Genomic DNA, 25998 nt, shown 5'->3' with positions numbered 1-25998 from the left:
ATCTTTTTCCTAAATGTTCATTCTATTCATTAATACCAACCCTAAACCCTAAATCAAAATCTTTTTATCCAAAATAAAATGCAAACATACAACTTTATCATGTAATAAATAAAGATGCAGGACCCAAATCTGTAATTTATTCTTAAAATGTTAACATATAATTATAATTTAAATCATTTTTGTCCCTAAAATAGAAGTTGTAACTAAATTTATATTATGTATCCTTTTTATATTAAAAAGGGAGATCGGATGCAGGGGCAACAACGGTGATGGTTACGCAATGATAGAGAATGGATGACGGCGGGGCGATGATTGCTATGAATCGTATGTGTTCACATGGTGGGCACAAAGTCTCCACATTGGCGGTGTAAGTGCATGTCGACACTATGATCGCTACAAGTAATAAAGTGGTATAGTCCTAAGATTGTTTCCACAAGGAATGGACTACTGAGAATCAGATAGTTGCATGAACTTCTTGAGCATGTTTCGGTGTGAATAGAAGTCAAGTTTTTGTTGCTAGAAATGCTTGAAAGACGAAATAAACTTATGATTAAAAGATGGATATAGGTGTAAGTTTTTCTTAAGGCAACCGTAGTAACAAAATGGTCAGATACATTGTGTATCACATAATTGTCTATAAAGATCTCGATCTCTTGAAAATGAACCTTTATAGACTGTGCCCACGAAGTGTCGACCTTTGTTGATTCGTAATCTTGCCAATTTAACTAAGTTTGATAAATGAAAATCAAGTTCGATTAGTATAAAGATTTATATCCCAATCTATTTGTTATATAAAACTCGACTGAAGTTTGAATCTTAGTAAATCATACAAAACTCATACCTCTATGTGATTATCAAAGAATTTCTCAAATCTTTGTGCATCACTTAAGCCGTATTTCAAATTCGTCCATCTCTGAGTCTAAGGTCTAATATTAACATTTCAAAGTGATCAACTTATCTGCATTGAGTTTAAGTCTCGACTTAAGTGACTAAACTTAAGAATTAGCAACGATGGCAGCACCCAAGTGTTGCCTACTAGCTTTAAGTTTAACTCACACTCACACCCAATAAGGTGATTAGTTCATACTAGAAATTAAAAACATGATAAATAAATACTTGAAAAATGTTTGCATTAAAATAAGATTGACAGCTTGGCCACAGAGGACAGGTTGTGGACAGCAAATTACAATACAAAAAATTGAAATATAGAAATTAAATTCTGAAAATTAAATTTTACACTAAATCTCCAAACACAAGAGTCAATGAACTTAGATGATAGCTCTTGGTTGGAGAGCGGATGATCCTTTAATGTTTGCACCATGCTTCTTTATATATGAAAAGTTGAGGTCTTTGTCCAATTGATGAAACATTTTTTAATCATTTTACTGCAAAAGGTGTTTATTATTTCTCTCATCTTTAAGAGATCTTCAGATCACTTCAAATCTTCAAATATTATACTCATAGACCATATAAAAGCAAGACATTTCTTTGTCCAAAAGTAGTATCGAACATACCTACAGTGAGCAAATAATGCCCACTGTCCACAGCAGCGTCCCTTATCCCACTGTCCACAGCAGCGTCCCTTATAGCACAAAAATTAATCCTTGGTAATTCATCACTTCTTAAGAACGATTTAGACAAAATAAGTGAGATAGAAGTCAAATGGGTAAATAAAGCACTAGAAAAGAGTAATGAATAACTCGCAAAAATGATAGTTATCAGACGACAAGGAATGGCGAGGGGGAATGATGGTGTTAACTACGAGATGTTTAAATGACATAGGATTTGGATCTGTATGACTGATTTACGTTTTTTACTTTAAAACCATTCTAAACCGGTTACATGTAGTTTTTTGCGTTAAAATGATGAAAATAACCGGTTTCCAGAAGTTCAATGGTATTCATAAAAAAATGTTCAAAGACTTAATTATTCAAAATGTGAAAAGTCAATGATTTATTCATTAAAAAAATAGTCCTATACCTAATCTTAAAAAATGAGAAAGTTCGTTGGGTTTTTTTTTTTTTTTGAACTTTTCCCTTATAATAATTCACCCTTAATCAATTTATCGTTCAGAACAACACTCACCGCAAATTGAATGAAAATGTAACGTACTTTATTTGGATTCCCACTTGGATAACGTACTTACAACACTTTCGTTTTAATAATCGAGATACGACATCTCAAATATTTAAATACCTGGATAACATGTCTACTTACCATGCTGACATAGCAAATGAGTGGTATTCTTTGGTTGTGCAAAATTAGACTACTTATGTACAAGTTTGAGATGCATATAAGAAAAAGAGTAAATTACATTTTTCATCCCTATGGTTTGTTAAAAGTTTCAATTTTCGTCTTTATGGTTTAGAATTGTAGTTTTTGTCCCTATAGTTTATAATTTATTGTTATTTTCGTTTCTAAACTAATTATTAACTTTTTAAGTATAACAGACGAGTTTACAGATTTGGGAATCTGTACTTGTGGATCATGTTCAAAAATTTCTTTTTCATTTTACTTTTTGACCTTTTCGTAAGTTAAGGAATTGATACTTGCAGAGATAGTGAATTTTCTAAAACTTGAGAGAGAAATTGCTAAAAGGTAAATTAGGTCGGCTGAAATGGCTATTTCTATTAATTTCCCGAGTTATTACCTTTCCAACATCATCAGTTTAATAAGAATGTACTTAAATGTTTAAAATGTCACATCTTAGATACCAAAATGAAAATTTTAAAAATATGTTACACACAATGTGAATCCAAACAAAATACATTACATTTTCATTTAATTTACAAAATTATAATGCTTTTTTTCTGTTCATAAAGTATAATATGTTATGTTACTGTATCGAAGACATAGAGGCAATTTATCAAATATTTACCAGGTAATTACTTACCAACAATGGTTACGACTCTTACTTACCTTATCAGATAACATTCTCGGTCACCAAAATATATTGTTAGTAAGCATCTTCTATACAATATTTTCTTATCGGGTTAAAGTCTTTTCCTTCACTTACTGGGTAAGATTATCAGTCATTGTTATGCTTCTTATAGGATAAGATTCTTGGTTTTTGTCATTCCCACCCATTAAGACAAACGACACCCCGTAAATGTTTAGTAAACAACTGTATTAAAAATACTATATGTTCTCCAACATGAAGTTTCTGAAAGTAATTTTTAGAAGGAAAAAAAGTAACATAGAGGCCGTTTACCAAACACTTACCCGATAAGCATATAGTGGTAAAATTCAACACTATCATTTACTTACCGGATAAGATTTTAGTCAACAAAAAATGGCTTTCTATGCAACAAATTACCCGGTAAGAGCTAACCGTGGCAAGAGTCATTACCCTCACTTACCGGGTAAGACTCTAGGTCATTGCCTCGCTCTTACCGGGTAAGATTCATGGTCATTTCCATGTTCATACGATAAGGTAATGTAACTTGGTAAGCGCTTACCCAAGTAAGCATTTGGTAAACGGCCCCATTGCAAATTTCATTCTAATACAATTAAATGAATGGCTTTTAATGGAGCTTCTTTGTTACGATATCAAGTACACGTAGGGGCCGTTTACCAAACGCTTACCCGGATAAGCGTTTACCAATTCACATTATCTTACCGGATGAATATGGCAAGGATCAAAAATCTTACCTGGTAAGAGCATAGGTGAGGAGGGTGTGTGAGTTTATTTGTTCTATTTACAGTATATAAGTATTATATACTTAAAAAAAACGAAGGCAAGGACAAGAGTCTCACCCGGTAAGTGAGGGCGAAAACTCTTACCAAGGTTAGCATTTACCGGGTAGATTATTGCATACGATATCGTTTTGATGAACTAAAATCTTACACGGTAAGTAAGTGATTAGTGTTGAATTTTACCCATAAACGCTTACCCAAGTAGGCATTTGGTAAACGGCCACGTAGTATTATTATGTTATCTCAATGATGTTTGTCTTTTATTCCGTATCTTTCATCAAATAATTCACTCTTTGAATAATCAACTAGGGCAGGCTCAAACGAGAAGGCCGTCAACTTACAAGAAATGCGAGAATGATCAAATCACATACGCACATGATGCCATGTATAGTAGCCATTGCTATGTTAGAAATGTAGACTCTCTTTTTTCAAACCGAGTGAGTGATATGTTAAAGGGCAACGGTCGCCAAACATACGACTAAAAACAACTATCGAACAATGGTTTTGCCATTTCAATTTTATCGTTAAACACATTCAAAGGGATGGAAGCAAAGATAACGATAAAAAAGAAAGAGGTGTCTGCCACTATCTAGAGCGTACTCATCTCACAATCATAAGAGAGAAATTTTGCACGCATCCCATCGGCAGACGGATGATGCCTGCGCTGTAGATTACACCCACAACTCTACTGTTAAAGACAGATCAGCAAGAACAGAAGACAGATTCAACAATAGTACCCAAAAGAAAATTGATGTTACAAATCGAAAACAAATTAGCCGACAAGATCAACGAACGATAACTTATGTTACAAGCCTTTTGCCAGCGGTTCAACTAATTTGGTACATGATACAAATTATGAAACACTATTGATCGTGTCTACGACATTCATTTATCTGGCAATACGAACATCTAACACCTATAAGACTCTGAATGTAAGGCTTAAAGAACGGAAGAGGATTGGTTCAGAAATAGGGTTGAGATTCGTTGTATCAAAAATCCCGACAGATATTTTACAGCTGCACTTGCATACGAGCTTTATAAGTTATCTTCTAATTCATCGGGTACATGTAATTTCTCGATGGCGGCCTGTAGAAAAGAAAGGTACAATAATGTTCAAAGTAGTAGCAGCAGCAATTGTGAAAATTTAACAACAAAAATGCATCAAAATGAATCAAAATTTGCTTCTCAATCGATTTTGAAACATTTGATTATGTGGATGTCAGCTTTATGGTTCACGTCTCCATAAACAAGTATCCACGTCATTGAGTATTACAAGATCAGCAAATTCCGTGGAAGTTCAACTCAATATACTAGCCTTTAATTGCACCAAAATGAAACCAATTTTGATTTTGTTGCTATTTTGCAGAACCAAATTACAAGACCTACATTTCGGGAACCAACCTTCAAAACTCTTCGTTTAAGGGACTCGGTGACCAAATTCATGTTCCCAAAAATATGAATGAAACCAAAGTTAGTTGGTTTCCTAAAATGGAGGTTTTTCAAGTTAGTTCACCAAAATAGGAGTAAAAGCAAAGTCCGGTTCCATTTTGGCGCAATTTGAGCTAGTGTCGATCACCTAAAAGACCACGGAACGCCAATGCTACATCTATTTTGGTTCAAAAACATAGAAACAACTTACACAAATCCATTTACTTTTCAACCCCACTAATGACATGTACAGAAGTTAACAAATCACAAAGTGTTAATGTGGTATTGTTGCTAATAAAACTGCCAACCATTGTCCAACATAAATTACAATGGAGAGAGATTCGTTATGTGGCAATGCCACATCAGCACTTGCGATAACAGGTCATCACAGGGTTAAAAAGGACCGTTCTCTAAGTTCATCAATTTATATATGTTTTCTGAAAGCTCGTAAACTATCGATGATTATAAGTGGCATTAAAGTCCCAACCATTTTAGGTGATTAAACCTATGAAAATACTCAAGGTTGCCTTAGGTAGCCAGACATGACCAGGTTTTAAACTGACATCGATAATTTAGTAATTTACCAATCTTGTCCAATCTATTTTGGTGGAACAAAAAATATGCATTTTTGTTGCAAACAAAATACTATCATGTCCCAGTCTAATGTCGAGTCAAACATGGAACAACAAGTTTTTTTCCCAACCAATCCCTCGTATCATACTCATCCTAAGAGAAAAGAGTCATAGAGAGCAAAAAGATGATGTCACCTTGATAGTAGCCACGTCTGTTGCCGAAGGCTTCAAATCCAAAGCTAGACCAAAATGAAGCATGGCTTTGTCATACATAAGTCGACGTTTGTATATCCTTCCCATCAATGCATACACGCTGCTTTCATGAGGAGCATATTCTTTAAGTTCTTCTAGAACTTGTAACGCACCATCGAAATCCTCCATACTCACAAGGATGTTGGCTTTTTGATACATCGGGAGAGGATTCTTCCTATCTGCTACTATAGCCTTCTCCATCATTGCTAAAGCTTCATCGTTTCTCTGACAATTTAGTTTCAGAAAATTGATGAAATTTGAATTTTAGTAACATCTTGTAAACAAACTTTCTATGGAAATGAATACAACATATTTGTCCCAAACTTTCACATCCCATGTAGTTTAAGGGGCCATTTACCAAATGCTTACCTGATGAACATGGCAAGGACCCAGAATCTTACCCGGTAAGACCGATGACAAGGATCGAGAATCGTACCCGGTAAGTAAGTGTGACAACTCTTACCTAGTTGGTTGTTACCATGTAAATTGTTGCCTATGATGCTGATTTGATGGACTATATTCTTATCCGGTAAGTGAGAGTGTTAGACCCTCACCGCTAAGTGCTTAGCGGGTAAGCGTTTGGGTAAATGGCCCCTAAGTAAAATGGCCGACTATATGTCAAATAACTATAATACCTTTCAATGAAGGCAACTAAGATATCTTTAAAGCATCTATCAACAGATTTCTATAATTTCTCTAAATTAAAGAAGTAAAAGTTAATCTCTAAAAAAATGCACTCAACTCCAACAATTTCTCTATTTTGGAGATTTCAACATTAATTATATTATAAAAATATTCTATAAACTTATCATCGCAATAAACTTTTTCAATACATTCAACCTCATTGAAAACAATAAATAAAAAATTCTCTCATAAACATTTAATTTTAGGGAGTGCTCCAAATTTGGAGATGTTTATCCCCTGTCCCCTACTTTCTCCATTTTAGAGAAAGTTTTAGTGAACCTGTTGGAGTAAAAAAGTAGCCTAAAATCTTCATTTTCTCTATTTTAGAGAATCTGTTGTATGGACGTAAATCGATGCAATCAATATTATTTATAATGATGATATGGAAAAATAGGCATTCTAACTTGGAATATGACCCAGAAACAACCCAAAAAGTGAAGTGTACCAATTTTTATGTCAAAGAGTAACTAGAAGTAATCAGCAATGAATGAGATCGAACCTTCAAGGCATGCAAGGAAGTCCCAAGATAAGACATTATCACAGAAGAACGAGGGTTTATTTGGAGAGCCTTTCGAAAATGATGCTCCGAGAACTCGTATTTCTCCTGGCGAAGATATATCATTGCAAGACCATACCAAGCATTATAATGTCTTGCATCAATCTGAAGGGCATTTTGGTAACTCTTAATTCCATTCTCGAAATCCTCCAAAGCCACATATCTGTAATTGATGATAGATTCATATGTAGATCACCAAAGGGTCAGTTAAGGTAGTAAAGAGAGTTTTCATACAATTTAGAAGTAGAAAGAACTATAGTGTCGAGATTAAGTCATGAAAAAAAGAAGCAAATTCATACTCATGGCCACAAAGGGTGTGAGCATAGGTGAATCTTGAATTTAGCTGCACTGCTCGTTGAAAGTTCTTGAGAGCAGTTTCATGGTCTTTCTGCATGCTATAGCAATTTCCCATTGCACACCTGCCACATTTGTACAGAAAAAAGGTAAATTGAGGCTAAAAAGCATATCTTTAGGATGCATCTGGTATACAACATAGGGCAGGACATGGATCATTGTTCCACGTTTGGCAGGATTTTTATGTGGAATAGACAAGAACAGAATGAAACAAAGTGGAACAGGCGCGTTCCACTCCCACCCCATGGAACAAGATGGAGCGGGCCTATATTTTACTAATAGAACCTAATTCTCTTCTAAAACATCAAATACGCCTTCCTCTTTACATTTTATTCATTCTTTAAATTTTATTTATTGTATTTTATGCTCTTTAAACTTTCACTTTACTGTCATCAAAATATTATTTTTATAGTTTCTGTGTTTTGGTTGATCATGTTATATATTAAATATTAAAAATGAAAAAGATAATATAAAAAAGGTACAAAATAAAAATTGGAAACTACATAAACTTTTTTTTTAGTGTCATTTTAATCGTCTTGTTGTCTGAATACCCAATGCACTCTTATAAATTTTATAATGCTTACCATGACTGAGGGGCCAAGCGGTCTGTTGATATTAGCTCCTGTGCCAAATAACTCAATCTCATATCCTCCTTCAGATGCTACAACATAAAAAGACCAAAGATTATGGAAAACTAGCTCAACATATGGCTTACACGTATTAATTGAATAAATGATGTAAACTTGATGTCACACGTAGTTAGCTGAAAATTAAAAAAACATGTAGCAATCCCATTCACTTTAACCATTTATGATATCATCTACAAGGTTCCAAATGGAGATTTGTTGGTTTAGGAACAAATGAGGGAGAACTAGAAGTACTTGATTCATACAAACTATCATAAGGGTGTCCGAATGATACATGGTACAACTTAGTTAGCATGCTGTACTTGGATTTGACATGACAACAATGACAACCGGTGTTAATGTCTAAAATCAGATTATATACATAGAAGAAATGGTGTTTAACCAACCATTTTTCCCTCTGCAATTTTATATATATTAATGTTTCTATATGAATTTCCTTTAAATAATAATTTCTCCATCAATCTTTCATATCACTTTTCACTTCTAAAGGTTCATAATTTTCTAACATGTTATATGTGCAATCTTATTTTTGCCATGACAAACATAACAAAATGGAGTACCATTCACCTGAATTTCACCATATTCCTTTACAGGATGCTATAACTCCTTTTTCTCCACTGATTTTACTAGGATTTATCTTGTTTCTAAAAGCTACATCCCTTTTCCCTTTTTTCTAAATCAACTTTACAGTCCCTTGTTACAAGTATGTATTATATGAAACTTGACTTTCTTATTGGTGCTACCATTACTACTATACCGTCTTTCTCTAATACATCTCTGGCTAAATGTATATTTACATCAATTCACAGCAAGAAAATTTAGTTTGATTACAAGTATTTGTTGTGCAGAGAAAGGAAAGAAGCAACCAATCCCCACATATCTAATATCTACAAACACATCTCAAAGAAGCAAATGACTATCCAGAAAATTGAAAGAACTCTGTTATGTGTGGCAAAGTTATATTCATGTGATTATGGACATCATGGCAAACAATGGGTCTACTCATGAATTCTTGATGTATGGAGTGAGGTGCCTCTCTATTGCAAACCAAGACTTTAATCAAAAACTACCATGACTATTATGATGAAAAAATTCCATTGAATGAATTACGAATTTACGACTACTTTTAATAACATCTAGGTTTAGCTTGTTGAAGGAAGCTGATGATCTCTGATAACCTGATCAGGTCATTACAGACGGAAACCTCTTCCATTGCTTCTAACCCCGCATTCAAATGTTACAACCTCTTCATTGTGTAAAAAGGCAAAGCCAAACAACCTTTGTTTTTTTCTGAAAAATCAATCAACTATCTCTCCATAGGTATAACATAATAAGCAGCCATCAACTTAACCTTCATAACTTGTCACATTTTATAATACTTCCGTTGCCATGTAACTTGCAAATAGATGGACCTTAAAACTATTTATGTTAAGAAATTCTATTTTTTGTGACATCCATCTTTCCACCTTCTAGAAGGATCTTCATGAATATTTCAGTAAAAATGTGAAACAAGATATTAGAATTACTATGCCCTCATTCTCAAAATGGTCATACACACTAAACATGTCTCCATTTCAGTAATGATTCACCAGCCACGACTAATACAGCATGGCACAACTACAAAATTCCTGATTTTCAGTCTGGATATACTTTGTAAACATACAACTGTCAAAATCAAATTACAATCATTTTCAAGGTGTAGCTCATTTTCAAATGGAGGGACAACCAGGTATATTATTCTCGTCTTTGGGATCATTACATCCCTTCCTTTAACACTTATATCAGAGCATACTATCTGTTTCATGCCATTCAGATTTTGCCTTGTTTCCGTCTCTATATCATGATAAAATATATGGAATGATTTCAGAGGTGAATAGTAAAAATATTCAGCTGCTATACCTAGTAGAGTAATAACAATTGGCATAGCAATTATAAAGATTAGATAAGTACAAGAACTTACATATAGAACGGTAGAATATATATCCATTCCTTCTAAGCTATAAGGGGAAGCCAAGCGGGCATTGCTAAAGGCACGCTCAGCTTCTAGATAATCAACCAATTCAAAATGAGCTTTTCCAACCTGTCACAACACCACAAAATCAAAAATACATAAATATCAATTTAAATATATATTACAGATAGAAGCAAGAAAAAGGATATCATATCTCCACTGATCATTAAGTTGAGATATGCACATATGCATTGAACTCCCGGTATTAATTAGGTTGATATTTCTTGATTCTTGAAAGCCTCCTCTTATGCCAATTTGGGTGCGCAAGGGGCACCGGGTTGCTTATATCTTGACCAAGCCCCTTTGTGGCCCTCAGATTGATCTTATATGCAGCAAGTTTGGCATATTTCATATTTATGCTCCAACTTGAAGAGGAATAAGATATGTAGGATCCTAGCATTTACATTTATGTTTCTCAGGTTCTCTATCCTGGCCTATTGTTATTGTGTGCTCTATGTTCTTTCCTCTTCTCAATACAAAACTATTCTTTTTGGGTCTAAACTGTTAATAGCGGTGCAATAGCGGCGCAATATCGGTTATCGGACATTTGCAAAATAGCGGTGGTCAAATAGCGGTTCCGATAATATCGGCGCGATTCACCGATATTTGGCTTCAAATTGCGGTCTAATGTGAGTCCCACAACCACGGTCAACAGTTTCCTCCACTCCAACGTCTGCTTCAGCTTTAGACAAGTCCCACGACCACAAGTCCAACGACCACGTTTGACTCGGATGTTGAACCTATTGCTTGCGATTAGATCGGTTACGAACACTTCTCTTATATTGTTTTGTGAAACTTGTTTAATTTGATGTTTTGATGTTCAAACTATATTTTTAATTAATGCATATGATATGTCTATGTATGCATACATATTATTTATATATATATATATATATATATATATTACCACCGCTATAAAAAGAACTCATGCACTGTGTTATATTATATAAACATTAACTCACCTGAGATAGCACCCAGCCTGTGTTATAATGCTTATGAGGAAGTTGCAGAAATACATCAAGTGCATCCTGTTTTACAGAAGGTAGTAATCAGCAAGGTACATCAACAACAAGAATAGCATTTGTTACTTCACCGCTTTACAATACCTGACACCGGTATAGACAGGAAAGTCTGTAACCTTCCCCAAGGATTTTCATAAGGGACAGTACTTCTGAAGCACCACTAGCAACTTTTGATACACTCATGGAAGCCCGACCTATTGACATGATTGAACCATCACGTTCAGAAGATCTAGTATCAGGTGAGGGGGATGAACCAGAAGTGGTGGTAGTATTTGAACGAGAGTCGTCAAGCTCAGACCGGGTCCCTGCAAAAGTGAGATTATGGGTGGGATTCCAATTTTCGACAAGCAGCATACTGTAAGAGGTGAGAATAGACATTCTTACAATTTTGAATTAAGTAGTAAATAGACTATTGTAAACTAACTAGATGATTACCCTCCCATTGCATAAAATTTTAAAAAGTGAATATAAAGCATGAAGATATTTTTCTATATCATTCTTAGGGAAGGTGAAAATGAATCACCAGCATTATCTTACTAGTGTGTAATAATAATTTAAACCCATAAGAACGAAAACAGACCCACACATTAGAACCTTGATAAGATAAAAGGCAGACTTGTAAATAATCCAGCAGCACAAGCAGAAAAGGCAAAGATGGTGAATCATCCAAATGTCAAAACTACTGTATTATGAAAAAGAATCAAGGGGGTAATAACTTTTACCGTTGATGCAATTGATCTACCATCTGAGAAATATCTAAGTTTCTATAACCACACTCTGAGAGATTCTCTCATTCCTTTCACATGACTTAGATAAGTGAAGAAAGGGAGCATATCAAAAATATCAATTTAACCTTCAGTAAGACTTTCAGTAGACCAGGATTGCCCCTTTCTAACAGTTACTGAACGAAATGCTGCAGAGCCCAACTTAGAACTACTGCTAGGATATTTAGAAGAATGATTTGCTCCATTCCCAGCTACAGCAATGCCACTTAAATTTGCTATGGAACCAGTTTCTCCGGCAAGTCTGGTGCTTCGTCTGGGACCAGAATCAGAGAACAACCTTCCTGATATCTGGAAAACAACAGAAAACATGTTAAAGGGATAGCATAAAGAACATGGCCTGTAGATAAACAAGAAATATCGAAGGAAGCTGGATTTGTGACAATATAATGATGGATTCTTTTTTTGACTAAATAAGAAATAGAAGCCACAGTGTAACAAACCACCAAAATTACAGAGAGAAAAACAAGAACTGTTGCAGCAAGCACCTGAGCTGCTGGTGTAGAGAAAAGCAATCTGCCTACTTAAAATTCAAAGCATGGATTCTACACACTTTCTACATGTACCAAATATCTGAGATGCAGTTGCAGTGGTGAACTATCATAAACGTCTACATCGAATTTGTCAACTTCAAGTATCATGCAAAAGAGAACGAGTCCACATGCATGAACATGGAAGTAGGTACATATGTCATTTTTGCTCTACACCTTCCCCCCCCCCCCCCCTATTCTCTCCCATTTCAATTCAAGGGTGATCACTATAACCAACATTTTAGAAATAGAATGATCTAAAGTCAGAAACTTAATTCTATACAGCAACCTCTGCACTCAACATGCCCAGTCAACCAAGATGTGCTCTCAATAAGAACGACCAACTGAATGCACTTGCTTCCACGAAAGCATTGTAGAACATAAAAAGTAGGATTACTATATGTTGAAATCAGAACCTCTGAGTTCCAATGCTTCAGTATGACAAGCCACAATTACTGCACAATTACACAGATAGAAATCTAATATAAAATAGAAGTTAGATGATGCAAGCAGTTGTAACAATGCTATTGATAAAATGATCGTTTATTTAATTAATGGGCAGCTCAGACATCTATCTGTTAACACCTAGAAAGAGCACAACCATCTGCTCAGCACCAATGGACAACTTGCCATTTCACATAAGAGTGGCACATAAAAAACTTGCTTCCTTCAAATCATCCAGACACTTGCAATTTACTTAATTCACTTAACATATTAATATGGTTTGCCATACATTTAACATGAATACTTTAGAGAATGATTCTAATGCTCTACCCAAATAAAGAAACTATAGCAGAAACTTTAAAAAAAAAATAAAGAACCAATAAAAACTAGAGCAAGCATGTGTGGCAAAGCAACTTTTTTTACCACCACTTAATAGTAATGCAGCTCATCAGTTTACAGGATGGTGGGGCTTGTCTTCTTTGTATATGTAACATGATTAAGCATAGCAGAATTGCAGGAAGATAATTTAGACTAAGTAACAAATTCACAACCTTTCTTAGCTTTCCCTCATCCACAAACTTTCTTCGAGGAGCTTGAATGGTAGATTTCACGGTTGATCTTGGGGACCCATCAGCACCAACGGAACTAGAATTTGGACCATTTGGGAGCATGTTTCTACATATAGGTGGAGGAGCCATACCTGACAGCTACAAAATACCAGATAACTTAGAACGGTGTAACATTGTAGTCTCTATCTGCAAACATGGCAACAACTCTCTCAACTCTTGAAAAATATAATTTTGTAATTTCATCAAATTTGTGGTCCAGCCTTCCTACCACCAACCCTGCCCCAACCATAAATAAATAAAAGACGATTTTATTGTGCATGTCAAGGGAATACAATAATCCAGCACAGAATTTACTGATTAATAACATAGATGTATTCAGTTACTCAAAATTACTCCTATGACTTGAGAATATATAGAATGTCACATTCAATCCCATCAAATTCACAATCCATCCACCCCATGTAAAAATAACAAAAAAATGAAAATGGAGAGATCTAGTGCATAGATCATAGTCGATAACAGAGCTTCTGTACATATATGATAGAAGAATAAAGTGACAACATGATGCAAAATCAAAATGAATACAGATATAAGTCAGATGTTCGACTAATATTTTATACCATGCCTAAACCAAGAAGCATCAGAGAGAAAATCAATCAAATAGGCAAATCCATATCTTGAGGCAGCAAGGCCTAGGGATATGTTTTGGTAGTAACATAACAAAAGAAAGAGATGAATTTAAGATCCATGATTTTAGCTTAGTTCGGTAAGATATGACATGTGAAAATATAATGCATAAATATACAATAGAAGCTGTTTTTATAAATATTTAAGTGGTCATAAATTTAAATACATTGTTCTAACAGAACAACTACAATTACAAGAATGTGCCAAGAGAAAAGGCCAAGAATTAAAAAGATATAGAAACATAAGAGTTATTATATTTCATCCCACAAAATCAAGAATCGCACTTCTAACTTTGAGGTAAACACGAAAATTACTCCTCTCAGATTCTCATGGCATCCAAAGACCAGTCAACTGAGTTCTTAAAACATGGGGAAAAATGCTAGAGCCCAATTAACAAACTGCATGCTTGCAGATGGAGATGCATCCTACCAATTGCCTAACGTGTTACAACTTCAAAGTGCTCAGTTACAACTAAGCCAGAATAGCAAGTTCGTACCCATGCAGAGCAGTGATCTAGGAAAAGGATGGAAAAGTACTGCTGAAGATAAAAGAACGAATAACAAACAAATGAGGAAGATACAAGGTCAGTTCAGCAAGTAAACCTGGTTGGCCATTGGGGACGGAGTATTATAAAACGATATGTTAGCATGAACGCCATTATTGGATTGGCTAGCAGCGCTTCCAGAAAAAACTGCACCATTATGATTTACAGAATTTTCCTTAATGTTATTGACATGCAAATGTCTCAAATGCCTTGGACTAACACTTTCAGCCAGTTGTCTCCCAGAAACTGGATGGTGATCGTCACTGGATGACTGCAACTGGGGAGCTACATCATGACTCAAATACTGCTTCTGGATGCATTCAGAAGCAGATTCCCCAAACACTGCTGTTGCTTCTCCAGCAGATCCTGAAACATAAGATGCTTCCAATCCGTAAAAGATGAAGTGGGATTTTGATGAACCATCATATTGCATTGCAAACAACGTGAATTAAACAAACTGTTGCATTTTAATAATACTGTTGAAAACCATGATATATGAAAACATACACCCTGTTGTGCAATTAAAGCACCATAAAGCCACACTGTAAAAAAAATATTTGGCAAACTTGCTTACTACATGGCCTACCTAATTTACACAACTCCTCGTATGCAGCCCACAACAGAGGATCTAGTGATAAAGCCTGGTTAAATTGATGAGCAGCACTTCTCATTCTATCTGTGTATCTGAAAGACATTATGAGCCCATGAGTTAAGAAATATTAATATGTGACAAACCAAATGCATAACACAAAAAACAGAACAAGACAAACCATCCATTAATAAGTAGATCAGTTAGGGCATAGAACCAAAATGCTCTTTCGTCCTTGAAATAAGAATCTTTGGCATGAAAATTGATGCCCTCTAATAAATCAACATCTACCACTTCTGCTAACAATTGCCAATTCAAATTGTCATGAGAGCAGCTACACAAAACACTAAGGTCCTGTTTGGCTGGGGCTTATTGAGCTGAACACACTGTATGGCTTATTCAATAAGCCATACAGGGTAGTTTGGCTGTGGCTTAATGACTCAGCTAGTGACTTATTTGGTCAACCAAGAATTTGGTGTTGTATCCATTCAGCCATTGTTTTTCCATCTTTACCCTTGTGAAACACGTGGAGCATCCAAAAAAACACTCCAAAGCCGATCTGTCGCAGGTCACTCTCCGCGCCAATCTGTTCAAGCCTCACAGGTCCTCTCCTCTCCTCGCCGATCTGTTCAATCAACAATCTCCTCTCCTTGCTGATCTGTTCAATCAATGATCTCCTCTCCTCCTCACAGATCTGTTTCTCCAGTATATTTCTATGACTCTCGCCGGTCTGTTCTTGTTATAGATCTGTTTTCATCATAGATGCTTTTTCTGTTCATTATAGATCTGTTTTTTTATTTTTTTCTGTTCAACATGGATCAGTTCTGTGTATATTATGAATGTGTTTTTTTCTTTTTCTGTTCACAATGATCAATTTGCTAAAATTGTGAAACTGTGTTAGTCGAAAGATAGATTTTACCAAGAACTTAACATGGAAATATCATATGCTCGAACATGTATGTGCTAGATCCAAACAAAGACGGTTGGATGTCTGAGCATATGATGTGCAACCATCTACTTTTATTATTTCTTCCTTTTGACTTTGATGGTTGAACTTAATCCTAGTGAGCTTTGCTACAACTCCTGTAAGGAGCTTTGCTATTGAAATTAAAGTTACAAGTCACGGGTCTTCATTGGAAACAGCCTCTCTAAGGTCCGCATATATCTTCCCTCCCCCTGTCCCTACCTCTGATATATACTTGGTATGTTTAGTTGGCTTATTCTGTTGCTTGCTAAGGTTGTCTCTTATTAGATATCATCCCACCCATGTAATATATGTGTCTTCAATGAAGCATCTATTTCCTAAAATTGTATCCGATGAAAGTACTTTATTTCAATTTTACGACATTATATGATAAAGGTGTATACTTATATTCTTATTTGCCTCTTTCCTTCACACCTTATCCATCATCAATTCCAAACTACTCCGTATGTTATATGATAAGTGTTGACTTCCCATTTTCAAATGTTAAACCTAGCATTTCTCATATTCAAGACTAATATGTTTTTTGTAAGAATTTAAGATTATTTTATTAATTGTGGTGCTTCTCTACATAGTTCAAGAAAACATTATGACTGCCCTCCAGAATTCATTTTTAAAGAAACATGATACAAGACACCTTAAAGCCTTAAAACATGGACAATTGCCTTATGACTATATTCGCACTTAACAAAGCATATGAATGCCTAAAATGATCCATTTTCCACCACAAGCCTTCAACCGCTATCGTATGCCCATTCAAACTTCAAAAAGTATTCATATACACTTAGTATGCTTTGCTAATCCCTTGAGGACCTTCACCACCTCCATACATCATGTTATCTTTCGCTTGTGAAAAAGCTCAACATCATAAGTATAAACCAAAAAATAATAAAGAATGCTCAGATTAAGTCCTGAAACCATTCCAAGGCTATCCACAAGACATCTGATCTCAAGATGAATTTCACTACAAGGAAACAATGCCTAGTTGAGCTACTTCCCCCCACCCCCAAAAGAGAACAAAAACAATGTCATATGTTTTCTTTTTCTTCGTCTATAAGTAAAAGGTAATTCCTATAAATAAAAATTACGCACTGATGCTCCAACCAACAGAATCAGTTCCTCAATTATTCCGCTATTCTGGCTCTTATTTTTGGTACTTGTTGATGCAGTAGTTCATAAAACACGCATGCTATAATCAATTTCCTATATCTCATGAACAATAAATAGCAGTCATTCGCAAAGCAAATGAAGTTCAATCATAAGGCTTTGCATTTTGTTTTTATAATTTCTTGTATCGCCTTGGCAATGAACTCGATGTTTCAAAAATGGGGTCAACTGCTACTATATTGAAATCATGGAAACAACCTCTCTGCTGGTGGACTATCTTCAAGCGCAGGAAGAAATACAACATGAACTATAATAGAAAGACTTCTATATACCCTTAAATAACTATACTTCTCAAGCCGCAAATAAAAGGATAATTTAAGAAAATTGCGGTTATATACCTGTATACGAGCCCAAGAAGATAATGACCAGCTGCACCATTTGGGACCTGGAAAGAAAAAGAAAATGCAATGAGCAAGTGCTCTTTTAATCTGTGACATGCTTCCATTATTATTAACATTGTCATTCATATAAATTTAACCAGAAAACGTCAAAAGAAAACATATGCATGTATACATAATAATGCTTATAACCAGACTCATCAAGAATTGTTGAATGTATGTTCCAGTTCCATGTGTTCCAACAATACAAAAATCAGTGATTACCTCTGCATTAGGCTCATTAGAAGGGCATAATGCCATTTCGGCTTCATTCAGGAGATCCATCTGAAAGCATGATATTGCAAACAAGTATCTGGACTGAGGCATTTGTGTTCCTTCAAATTAAAATGATTGAAGAAAACAGGAAAAATACAATAAGTTCCCAGTCATAATAGATAGAGTATCTAAACCAGAAGGAAGTGACACTATTTGAGTCCATGACCTCCTCATAAAGGGAAATTTGACCTATGAACTCTAATACATCAACCATAGGCCTCAGAGGTGAACGTCAAAAAAAATTACATTTTGAAGTGTTTTTCTTTTTTGTGATCCTACCATCACATATTACTTTTAATTTATATGCTAGTAAAATAACGATCTTTTTATCAAGTCTTGTTCAATTATAAGATAGAAAAACAAATTGAATCGTATAGAGCCTTAATTGCATAACGTACAAGTATATAATTTTTTTATCAATTAAACCATTTTGAGTTTGCTTAATTTTTACCATTTCCAATAAGTGCTGACTCCCTACTGTATCACCAAAGAAAGTCAAAATCCCATCATCAAAATCAAGCTCACTGTTCTATTATCATGGAAAAAAAATCCCAATCAAAGTTACTTTCTAACTTCAATTACACATCAGCACGGTCTACCTTTTGATATTTGACAAACAATGTGTGTTGATTTCAGCTGTTTGAATTTTAAAGATTGATTTTGACTTTTCCAGATGCAATCAGATGAATCGAATGAAACTGTAGCAGCCATTTTTTGATACTTCTCGATCTGAATGAAATCGTTTCTGGAGATGAAAATTAAACTAATAGAAGAAAGCTTTAGTAATTCCAACTGCCAAGTCAAGTTTTCATTTCAGTCTTGGTTTGATGTTAGAGGCAGCAGTGGAAAGGGGGTAGAAAGAGATTAAAAGGGTGGAACTTTTTTGTGGCTTTCCTCAACTTTAGAAACAGCTCTGCAACAACTGAGACTGTTCTCATGTTTGGATGAATGTAGCACAAATTCTCAGGACTACCAATTTATATTCTGAAGATTGTTTTGAAATCTAACAGAAGAGGATAATGATGAAGATGAACCTTTCAAAATAATTGATAATTTGACCCCTGTTCTTATATATGTAATGGTTCAGAGAATTGTGTTTCTAAATTTAAAATAGAACTCTTCATTGTGAGGGTAAATACTTGTATTCAACTAGCAGGCCATAACCACAAGCATCGCCACCGCAAAGGGACTAAATCATATTGATGCAGAATTGCAGACCCATGGTTAACAATTTTAAAGTTCAAAGACCAAAGTTAAAATCCCTAAAACCGCTCAGAAGATTCATCTACAAGTATCTGGCCTCAGGCATTTCTGTTCCTCTAGTTCAAATGATATTGACAAATGGAAAAAAACAGTAAGTTTCCCTTCATTTTATACATGCTAATAACTTAAAAAGTAATGTATACATTAAGATGAAAAGGGAAAGTGCGAGATACTTATGTTGAGTTTATAATGCTATGGCAATGACATGAAACTACTTAAACAAAAAAGGGCGAGGTCCCACATACCCTTTAGAATGTGGTAAGCTGAGTAAGCTTGGTTGCTTTGCAAGTAACATGCAGCTAACAATTGCAAGTTTGCCTGCACTCGACAAAATTAGCAAGAAAGAATAATTTGATAGAAAACTAGTTACTATGATAGGTGCATTACCAAAAAATGAAGCTATGAAGAAGTATAGTTGACTTGTCAAATAAGGCAACTTGATTAATTAGAATTTACTTGCTTTTGCTAAAACTTGAAGCAGCAAAAAAATAAAATCTTAATTCTGCTTAATATCCTCTATTAACTAAAAGTTCCCCCAAGTCCTCTCTATAACAGAAGCTTGACACTCCAGATCAAGATATATGAAGAGTTACACAAGCACCTAACTCTTCTATACTAAACCAACAATGAAAGGGTTTTGCTTATTTTAGGTAAATTTTGATGGGCACATCTTTTCCTTTCAAAGTAGACTTACTTTGGCTTCTTTCATGAAGATAAGAATTTTTTTATAAATTCACACTACTTGTTTTTAGCAATTATTCTTCATCATTCTCTTTTATCGAAGTAGCTAATAATAGTGCCTACTTACACTAAGTCATTTTTTTGGGAAGTTGAAGACAAAACTTTGCGATAATATCAGAACATAGGGAAATATTGAGTCTCAAAAAACACATTCATGGGTTTGAAAAAAAGATACATACCTCCGAGGGAAACTCAGAGCAGAGCCGTTCGCACATGAAAATAGCATTGCGGTACAACAGATGCCGTAGACTGTTCTGTACACAGTCAATTAACACACCCTCCATAGCAAACTCACAACGATGGATCCAAGATCTGCTCAATGGGTTTTTGCGAGAACTGGATGTGTTTGTCACGAATACATTTAGCGTCACAGGAATTGAATATGTTTAAATGTCAGAAATAAACATGATCCCTTCAAATAACATAAATCAGACACATTAGCACCTTAAGACACAGTTATTAATGCATCAAAGATATAATGGTTCTCCGACTCCCATTACCGTATACAAGAGTCTACATGGTCAAGCTAAAACCAATAATTCATAACAAATTACATAATCTACGATAGAATCACCAACCCAAAAGGGGAAGAAGAATGGGATAGCCAAGGGAAAAACTACTAAATGAACAAAAAGTGGCGGTCAAAACCCTAGACAGAATTCTTCAAGGGAGCTCGTAAATTCACAGTATGACTCAAACGAAGCAACCAATTTGAATATGCATCAAAACAAAAACACAGTCGAAAGAACTCTAATTGGAACCTCCTGTAGTAAACACAAATAAACCGCAACCTCCATCTCGAATGAACATGCAAAAATAAGCCTAACGGGTTGACAGGGTACCAAATCATGTACGCATACTATACTTTCTCTTCCACACCCAAAGAAACCCCAAATTTATCAGCATCCGACACACTAAATTAATCAAACGCTTCACAAAAAATCCATACATCAATTTAGAAAGAAAAGAATAACCCAATACCTGTATGCGCGATAAGGGATTGAAAATGGAAGTATCGACCTCTAAAGCTCGGATTTCCGAACTACTTCAGAAGAAACAAGTTATTTTCATCGCCAGAAATAAAGACATTCGAAATATGGAAGTAAAGAAGAGATTGAAGGCCGATATTGTTCTTCAGTCTCGCCGAGATATGCGAGTACTCGACTCTGTGTGAAAAGGGGAGAGAGAAAGAAAGAGATTCAAATTCGTTCGACACTGAATTTGTGATTGAATCAAAGAGAGGGGTTTTGGGGAACTTTTGAATTTCGAGCAAATCTCCAAATCTTGGATACTATAAAACGGTATTTTTCAATGCAGCAATCTTTTACATTGTTTTAAAATTTATTTTGATTTTAATCTTTTAAATTTTTATAAACAAAATCAGATAAGAATTTAATTAGGGTAAGAATGGCCCTTTTTTCCAAGATAAATATGAGATCAATTAATTATTTTAAATTTTTTAATCATAAATTTTGTTTGATTTTATATTTTGATATAAAAAAGACCGGTTGTCATGATTGGTTTCGACGAATCTGAATTGATTCTTAATCAATCTTGACAGCTCGATTTTATTTTTTAGGAAAAAGAATGTTGCTCACATGAAATACCAGAAAGAAACGAATCGAATGTGGCGTTTGGTTCACATAATGCAATATGTCGAAAATGATATTTGACAAGGGAATTGGAATTTGAGTTAATTGGAATGAAGTTTAATAATGTTTGATTGTGCGTTTGGATGACAGGAATTAGAATGGAATCTGTCAAAAATAGTTGAATTTGTTTGTTTGGTTCGTTGAATAGAATAGTAGCGATGGGGGGTGGAGGCAGTAGTGGTGTAGGTGTTTTATAGGATGTTTTTTTTTATTTGGATTTCATGGAATGATTTGGAATTGCAGAAGTTTAGAATTATAATAATTAAATTATCTTTTGTTAATTAATTATTACAAAGCGAATGTTTTTAACATATTTTAAAACATTGTTATAAACAAATCTTATGAAATCCCATAAAATTAATACCAACTATCTGTCTGTGATTTCTAAATGCAATGTTTGTGGGTTCTATTGAATCCCATGATTTCAATTTCAGAATTTCTTTTAAAACATAATGAACTGTTTTAGAAATGCCTTTATTGCATGAAATAATCTGCTAATGGTATATTGATATCTCTTCAGAGTTATTAACAAAATCATGACAACGAATGCGAATTTTCAAGGCGTTCGTGTATAAAAACAATGCAGTTAATTATGACCTCTCTGACTACTTATGATTTATATAGTGCAACAAGGTTAGCTATATGAACTATGAAGACAAATACCATGGTGAATTGGATATACAACAACCAAGACACATTTACAACAGGAGTAGTCAATAGGCATTAATTGTCAAAAAAATTATTTAAACCTATAATTTATATATTATTGTTGTTTTTTTATATATTATTGACGGGTTGGGATGAGCTATGTCTAACCCAGGTTATTGGTTGTGTTTGCAGGTTGGTAGTTCGATGGGTTGAGTTTAATCGGGCTATTTACGGGTTGGGTACTTGGGTTGGGTAGGTTGGCAATAGAAGCAACATCTGGACGTCTGGAATTTGACAAAAAGTAGTTTTTGCTTCTCCAGAAGGTTTAGGACGATCGCACTTGATCATTTGAACCTTTGACCGGTCATGTAGGCACCCGCTTCCTTGTTTGGACCAATCATTTGTAAAAAAGCAAACAAATGTAAGACTAATTAAAGAATTGAACCAACCCGTAACTGGCTTAGACTGAATACAGGCTTTGGTCTTTTATAACACTTTTTAATCTGATTTTCATTCCTTAAAGTCACAACAATTTCTTGAAAACATACAGTTAACCACCCCATTAATGCATTTAGCAAATGAGTAAAAGATAATTTATATGATTTAACAGTATCGTGATTAAACTCACCTAGATAATTACAATATTACTTTTTTATAAAAACACAATACTTATTATCTTGAGTCATTTGATCAAACCAGATGTCGTCTTTTTTAAAGATACTGGTGAAATTGATTATAATTCATAAGTTTTTTTCAATTTTAAATTGTTATAAATAAATTTATCAAATTATATGTCAAATCAAATACGATAATTTTAAACCCGTAACTTTGTCCTCTTGTGGTGATCAAGTTGAGGGTTTCCTCTTTCGACGTTTTGGTTTTACTGTTCTTAGATTCCAGGGTTTGATTCTTGATATTGAATCAAACCCCACATCGGGAATTTTCTTTGGTTTTTAAATAATTTTGGATTTAAATCTTTGTCAGAAGAACCTATATATATACCAACCAACATACAACCCTACCTCACGGTGATTAGTCACTCTTGTAAAGGTTTTCTATCAACGATTCTCTTAATATATTAACACTGATTTTTGTAAGTTTGATTTTTAAAAAAAATTCAAATTACTGAAAGCATGGTCATATTGGAAGATATATATATATATATATATATATATATATATATATATATATAATCACTTTGATTTTATATTTGTCTACAAGCACAATTCGATTTCATAGCAGATGTCACATGATATTATAGTTAACCGTCTTAATTGAGACTTGTATATTTATTAGACCTAAATTGAATATTGTATACTCATATATAAAGAAATCAAATAACATGAAAGCCCAACACGTTATCCATTTAAAAAACAAGTTGTCAGTATAATATTGGACAACGTCATGTTAATATTTTTATAGACATTTTATGAAAGAGGTTTTTAGGACGTTTTCATAAATAAAAATATTAAGAATTTTTTTGTAAAAAGACTAACACGGTTTTAGGTTGCTAGCAACTCAAAAATCAATATAACATGATTGTCTCAATTTTTACCTAATCCTCATGCTTAAGGATTAGAGTCCAATATCAAAAGTGTAAATGATATAAGACAACCCGTGAGCTACTCAAGATCGATTCGGTCAAAGTTCATTCAACACTTGACTCAAATAGGCTCGACTCGAGAAACTCGTGAGATACTCGATTTTTATATATATATATATATATATATATATATATAATTAGTTTTAAATATAATCAATTTTATAATATAACTTGTAGAATATATTATAATAAAAATGTCTTATATTTTTAGATATTTAAACAAAATTGTGGATTTTTTAACTATAAAAACTAATCATTTTTTTTTACTGAAATCATAATTAGAAAAAGACAACAACAAAAAAACTATAAAAGTCTTGGTAAAGTTGTTCCACATTGGAATAAAGATAGTAAAGGAAATGAAGAGGTGTTATTAAAAGAGAGGGAAGTGAATGTAATTATTAACTTTGTATTTCTGATAATGAAGTTTAAGGTGCATCCCTCTAGTTTTATAAAATTTAAGAGAACACCTTTAAGTTTACCAACAATAGCTGGTAAGCGTTGTCTGAAATAAGAGGTCTGATTAGAGTAAGCATATCTGATTGGAGTAAGTGTTGTTTGTAAAAAAACTGTTTACCAAGTATTCTGGATTTGGTGCTGACTAATAAAAAATGACCATTATAACCCTATATATGATGAAATGTTTAAACTAATGCAACTATTTACTTAATATTATATATGAATAATTGTTGACATGGCAAAAATACAAATTTCATAATTGAAATATATTTAGACAGAAAAATAAATTGAATTTAAACATAATAATTGTCGCACAAATCTTAAATTGAAATATTAGGCAATAACTGATTTGCAATCTGATCATGCAAACAAGTCATATATTCACTGTCTTGAGAACTCCATTGCATTTCATCAACTTCTATTTCATTGTTTCCTTCATGTTGTTCCTCAGCAACAGTAAACATGGTGTTCTCATCGTGTTCCATGAATAATTGGTCTTGGATATTACGTTTTCTTATAAAGTTATGAATCGTGAAACAAGCAATCACCACATCTTTCTGTATTGGAAAAGGATAAGGAGTCATTTGCTTTAGGATTGGAAATCTTGCTTTTAAGACACCATACGCATGCTCGATTACATTTCTAAGTTGTGCATCAGCATGATTGAACATTTCTTCTTTTGTTAATGCACGTCTACGCCGAAAATCTGCTAACCAATACCTCGTATTTCGATACGGAGTCATAAATCCACGGGTACAAGTATATGCGGCATCACAAGGATAATATTCATCTTTAATTACACCTACAACTTACAACTTAAAAAATATGAATTAATAATAACCTTTTAATGTTAAGAAAATGATACTTACTTGATGAAGGAAACGGAAATCCCGAAGTTGGGTTAAATACAACTTCCCTCAAAACTCTAGAATCATGTGCAATGCCTTCCTATCTAGCCCATACAAACGTGAATATCATATTAAAATCACAAATGACTAAAACGTTTTGGGCATTCCCCTCTTCCTCTTTCTATATATCTTGTTTGTTGATCACTAGGCACAACTGCATGTATCAGGGTTCCATCAAGTGCACCTATAGCACCCTTTAAAAAACATCAACTATAAGAAACATGTAAAAAAAATATAAAAAACCTTTATAAATTATCAAATCAATAACATAAATCGTACTGGTGTTTTGTCAATCGATGTTAGCCCTACTACCTCTCTCGCGAATTCCATCATTCCTAGGGATGGCAAAAAAACTCGCACCCGATGGGGAATCCGATACCCGTACCCGATTTGACCGGGGAATCCCCGAGTTGACCGGGGACGGGGACGGGGACGGGGATGGGGAATCCCCAAATTTAAAAACGGGGATGGGGGCGGGGATGGGAATACCCTTCGGGTCCCCGGCCCCGACCCCGAAATATATATATATATATATATATATATATATATATATATATA

General features: G+C 34.2%; 1 protein-coding gene across 3 annotated transcripts; it reads right to left on the bottom strand.

Annotated features, from left to right (window-relative positions):
• Positions 1 to 4413: 4413 nt before the first annotated feature.
• On the bottom strand, positions 4414 to 21397 carry LOC112526492 (cell division cycle protein 27 homolog B). Of its 3 annotated transcripts, none has more exons than XM_025136781.1 (17): positions 21155 to 21397; positions 20353 to 20509; positions 19678 to 19750; positions 18119 to 18228; positions 17855 to 17901; positions 15365 to 15462; positions 14837 to 15144; positions 13530 to 13685; positions 12076 to 12295; positions 11307 to 11527; positions 11163 to 11228; positions 10150 to 10269; positions 8127 to 8203; positions 7488 to 7607; positions 7132 to 7351; positions 5892 to 6173; positions 4414 to 4782 (listed from the first exon to the last, which is right to left on the bottom strand). In XM_025136781.1, the coding sequence occupies exons 2-17, from the start codon at positions 20455 to 20457 to the stop codon at positions 4732 to 4734; spliced, it is 2274 nt and encodes a 757-aa protein (XP_024992549.1). In that variant the 5' UTR covers positions 20458 to 20509; positions 21155 to 21397; the 3' UTR covers positions 4414 to 4731. The 3 variants fall into 3 exon arrangements, with proteins under 3 accessions (XP_024992549.1, XP_024992550.1, XP_024992551.1); XM_025136782.1 differs by having other exon boundaries at positions 4453 to 4782; positions 20353 to 20585; positions 21155 to 21382; XM_025136783.1 differs by having other exon boundaries at positions 4453 to 4782; positions 18119 to 18178; positions 19678 to 20509; positions 21155 to 21382.
• Between the last annotated feature and the right edge of the window lie 4601 nt (positions 21398 to 25998).

Source organism: Cynara cardunculus, assembly GCF_001531365.2.
Source record: "Cynara cardunculus var. scolymus isolate 2C chromosome LG 14, CcrdV1, whole genome shotgun sequence".
Lineage (NCBI taxonomy): Eukaryota > Viridiplantae > Streptophyta > Magnoliopsida > Asterales > Asteraceae > Cynara > Cynara cardunculus.
The sequence above is the reverse complement of the archived record's forward strand: the minus strand, read 5'-3'. Positions and strand labels throughout refer to the sequence as shown.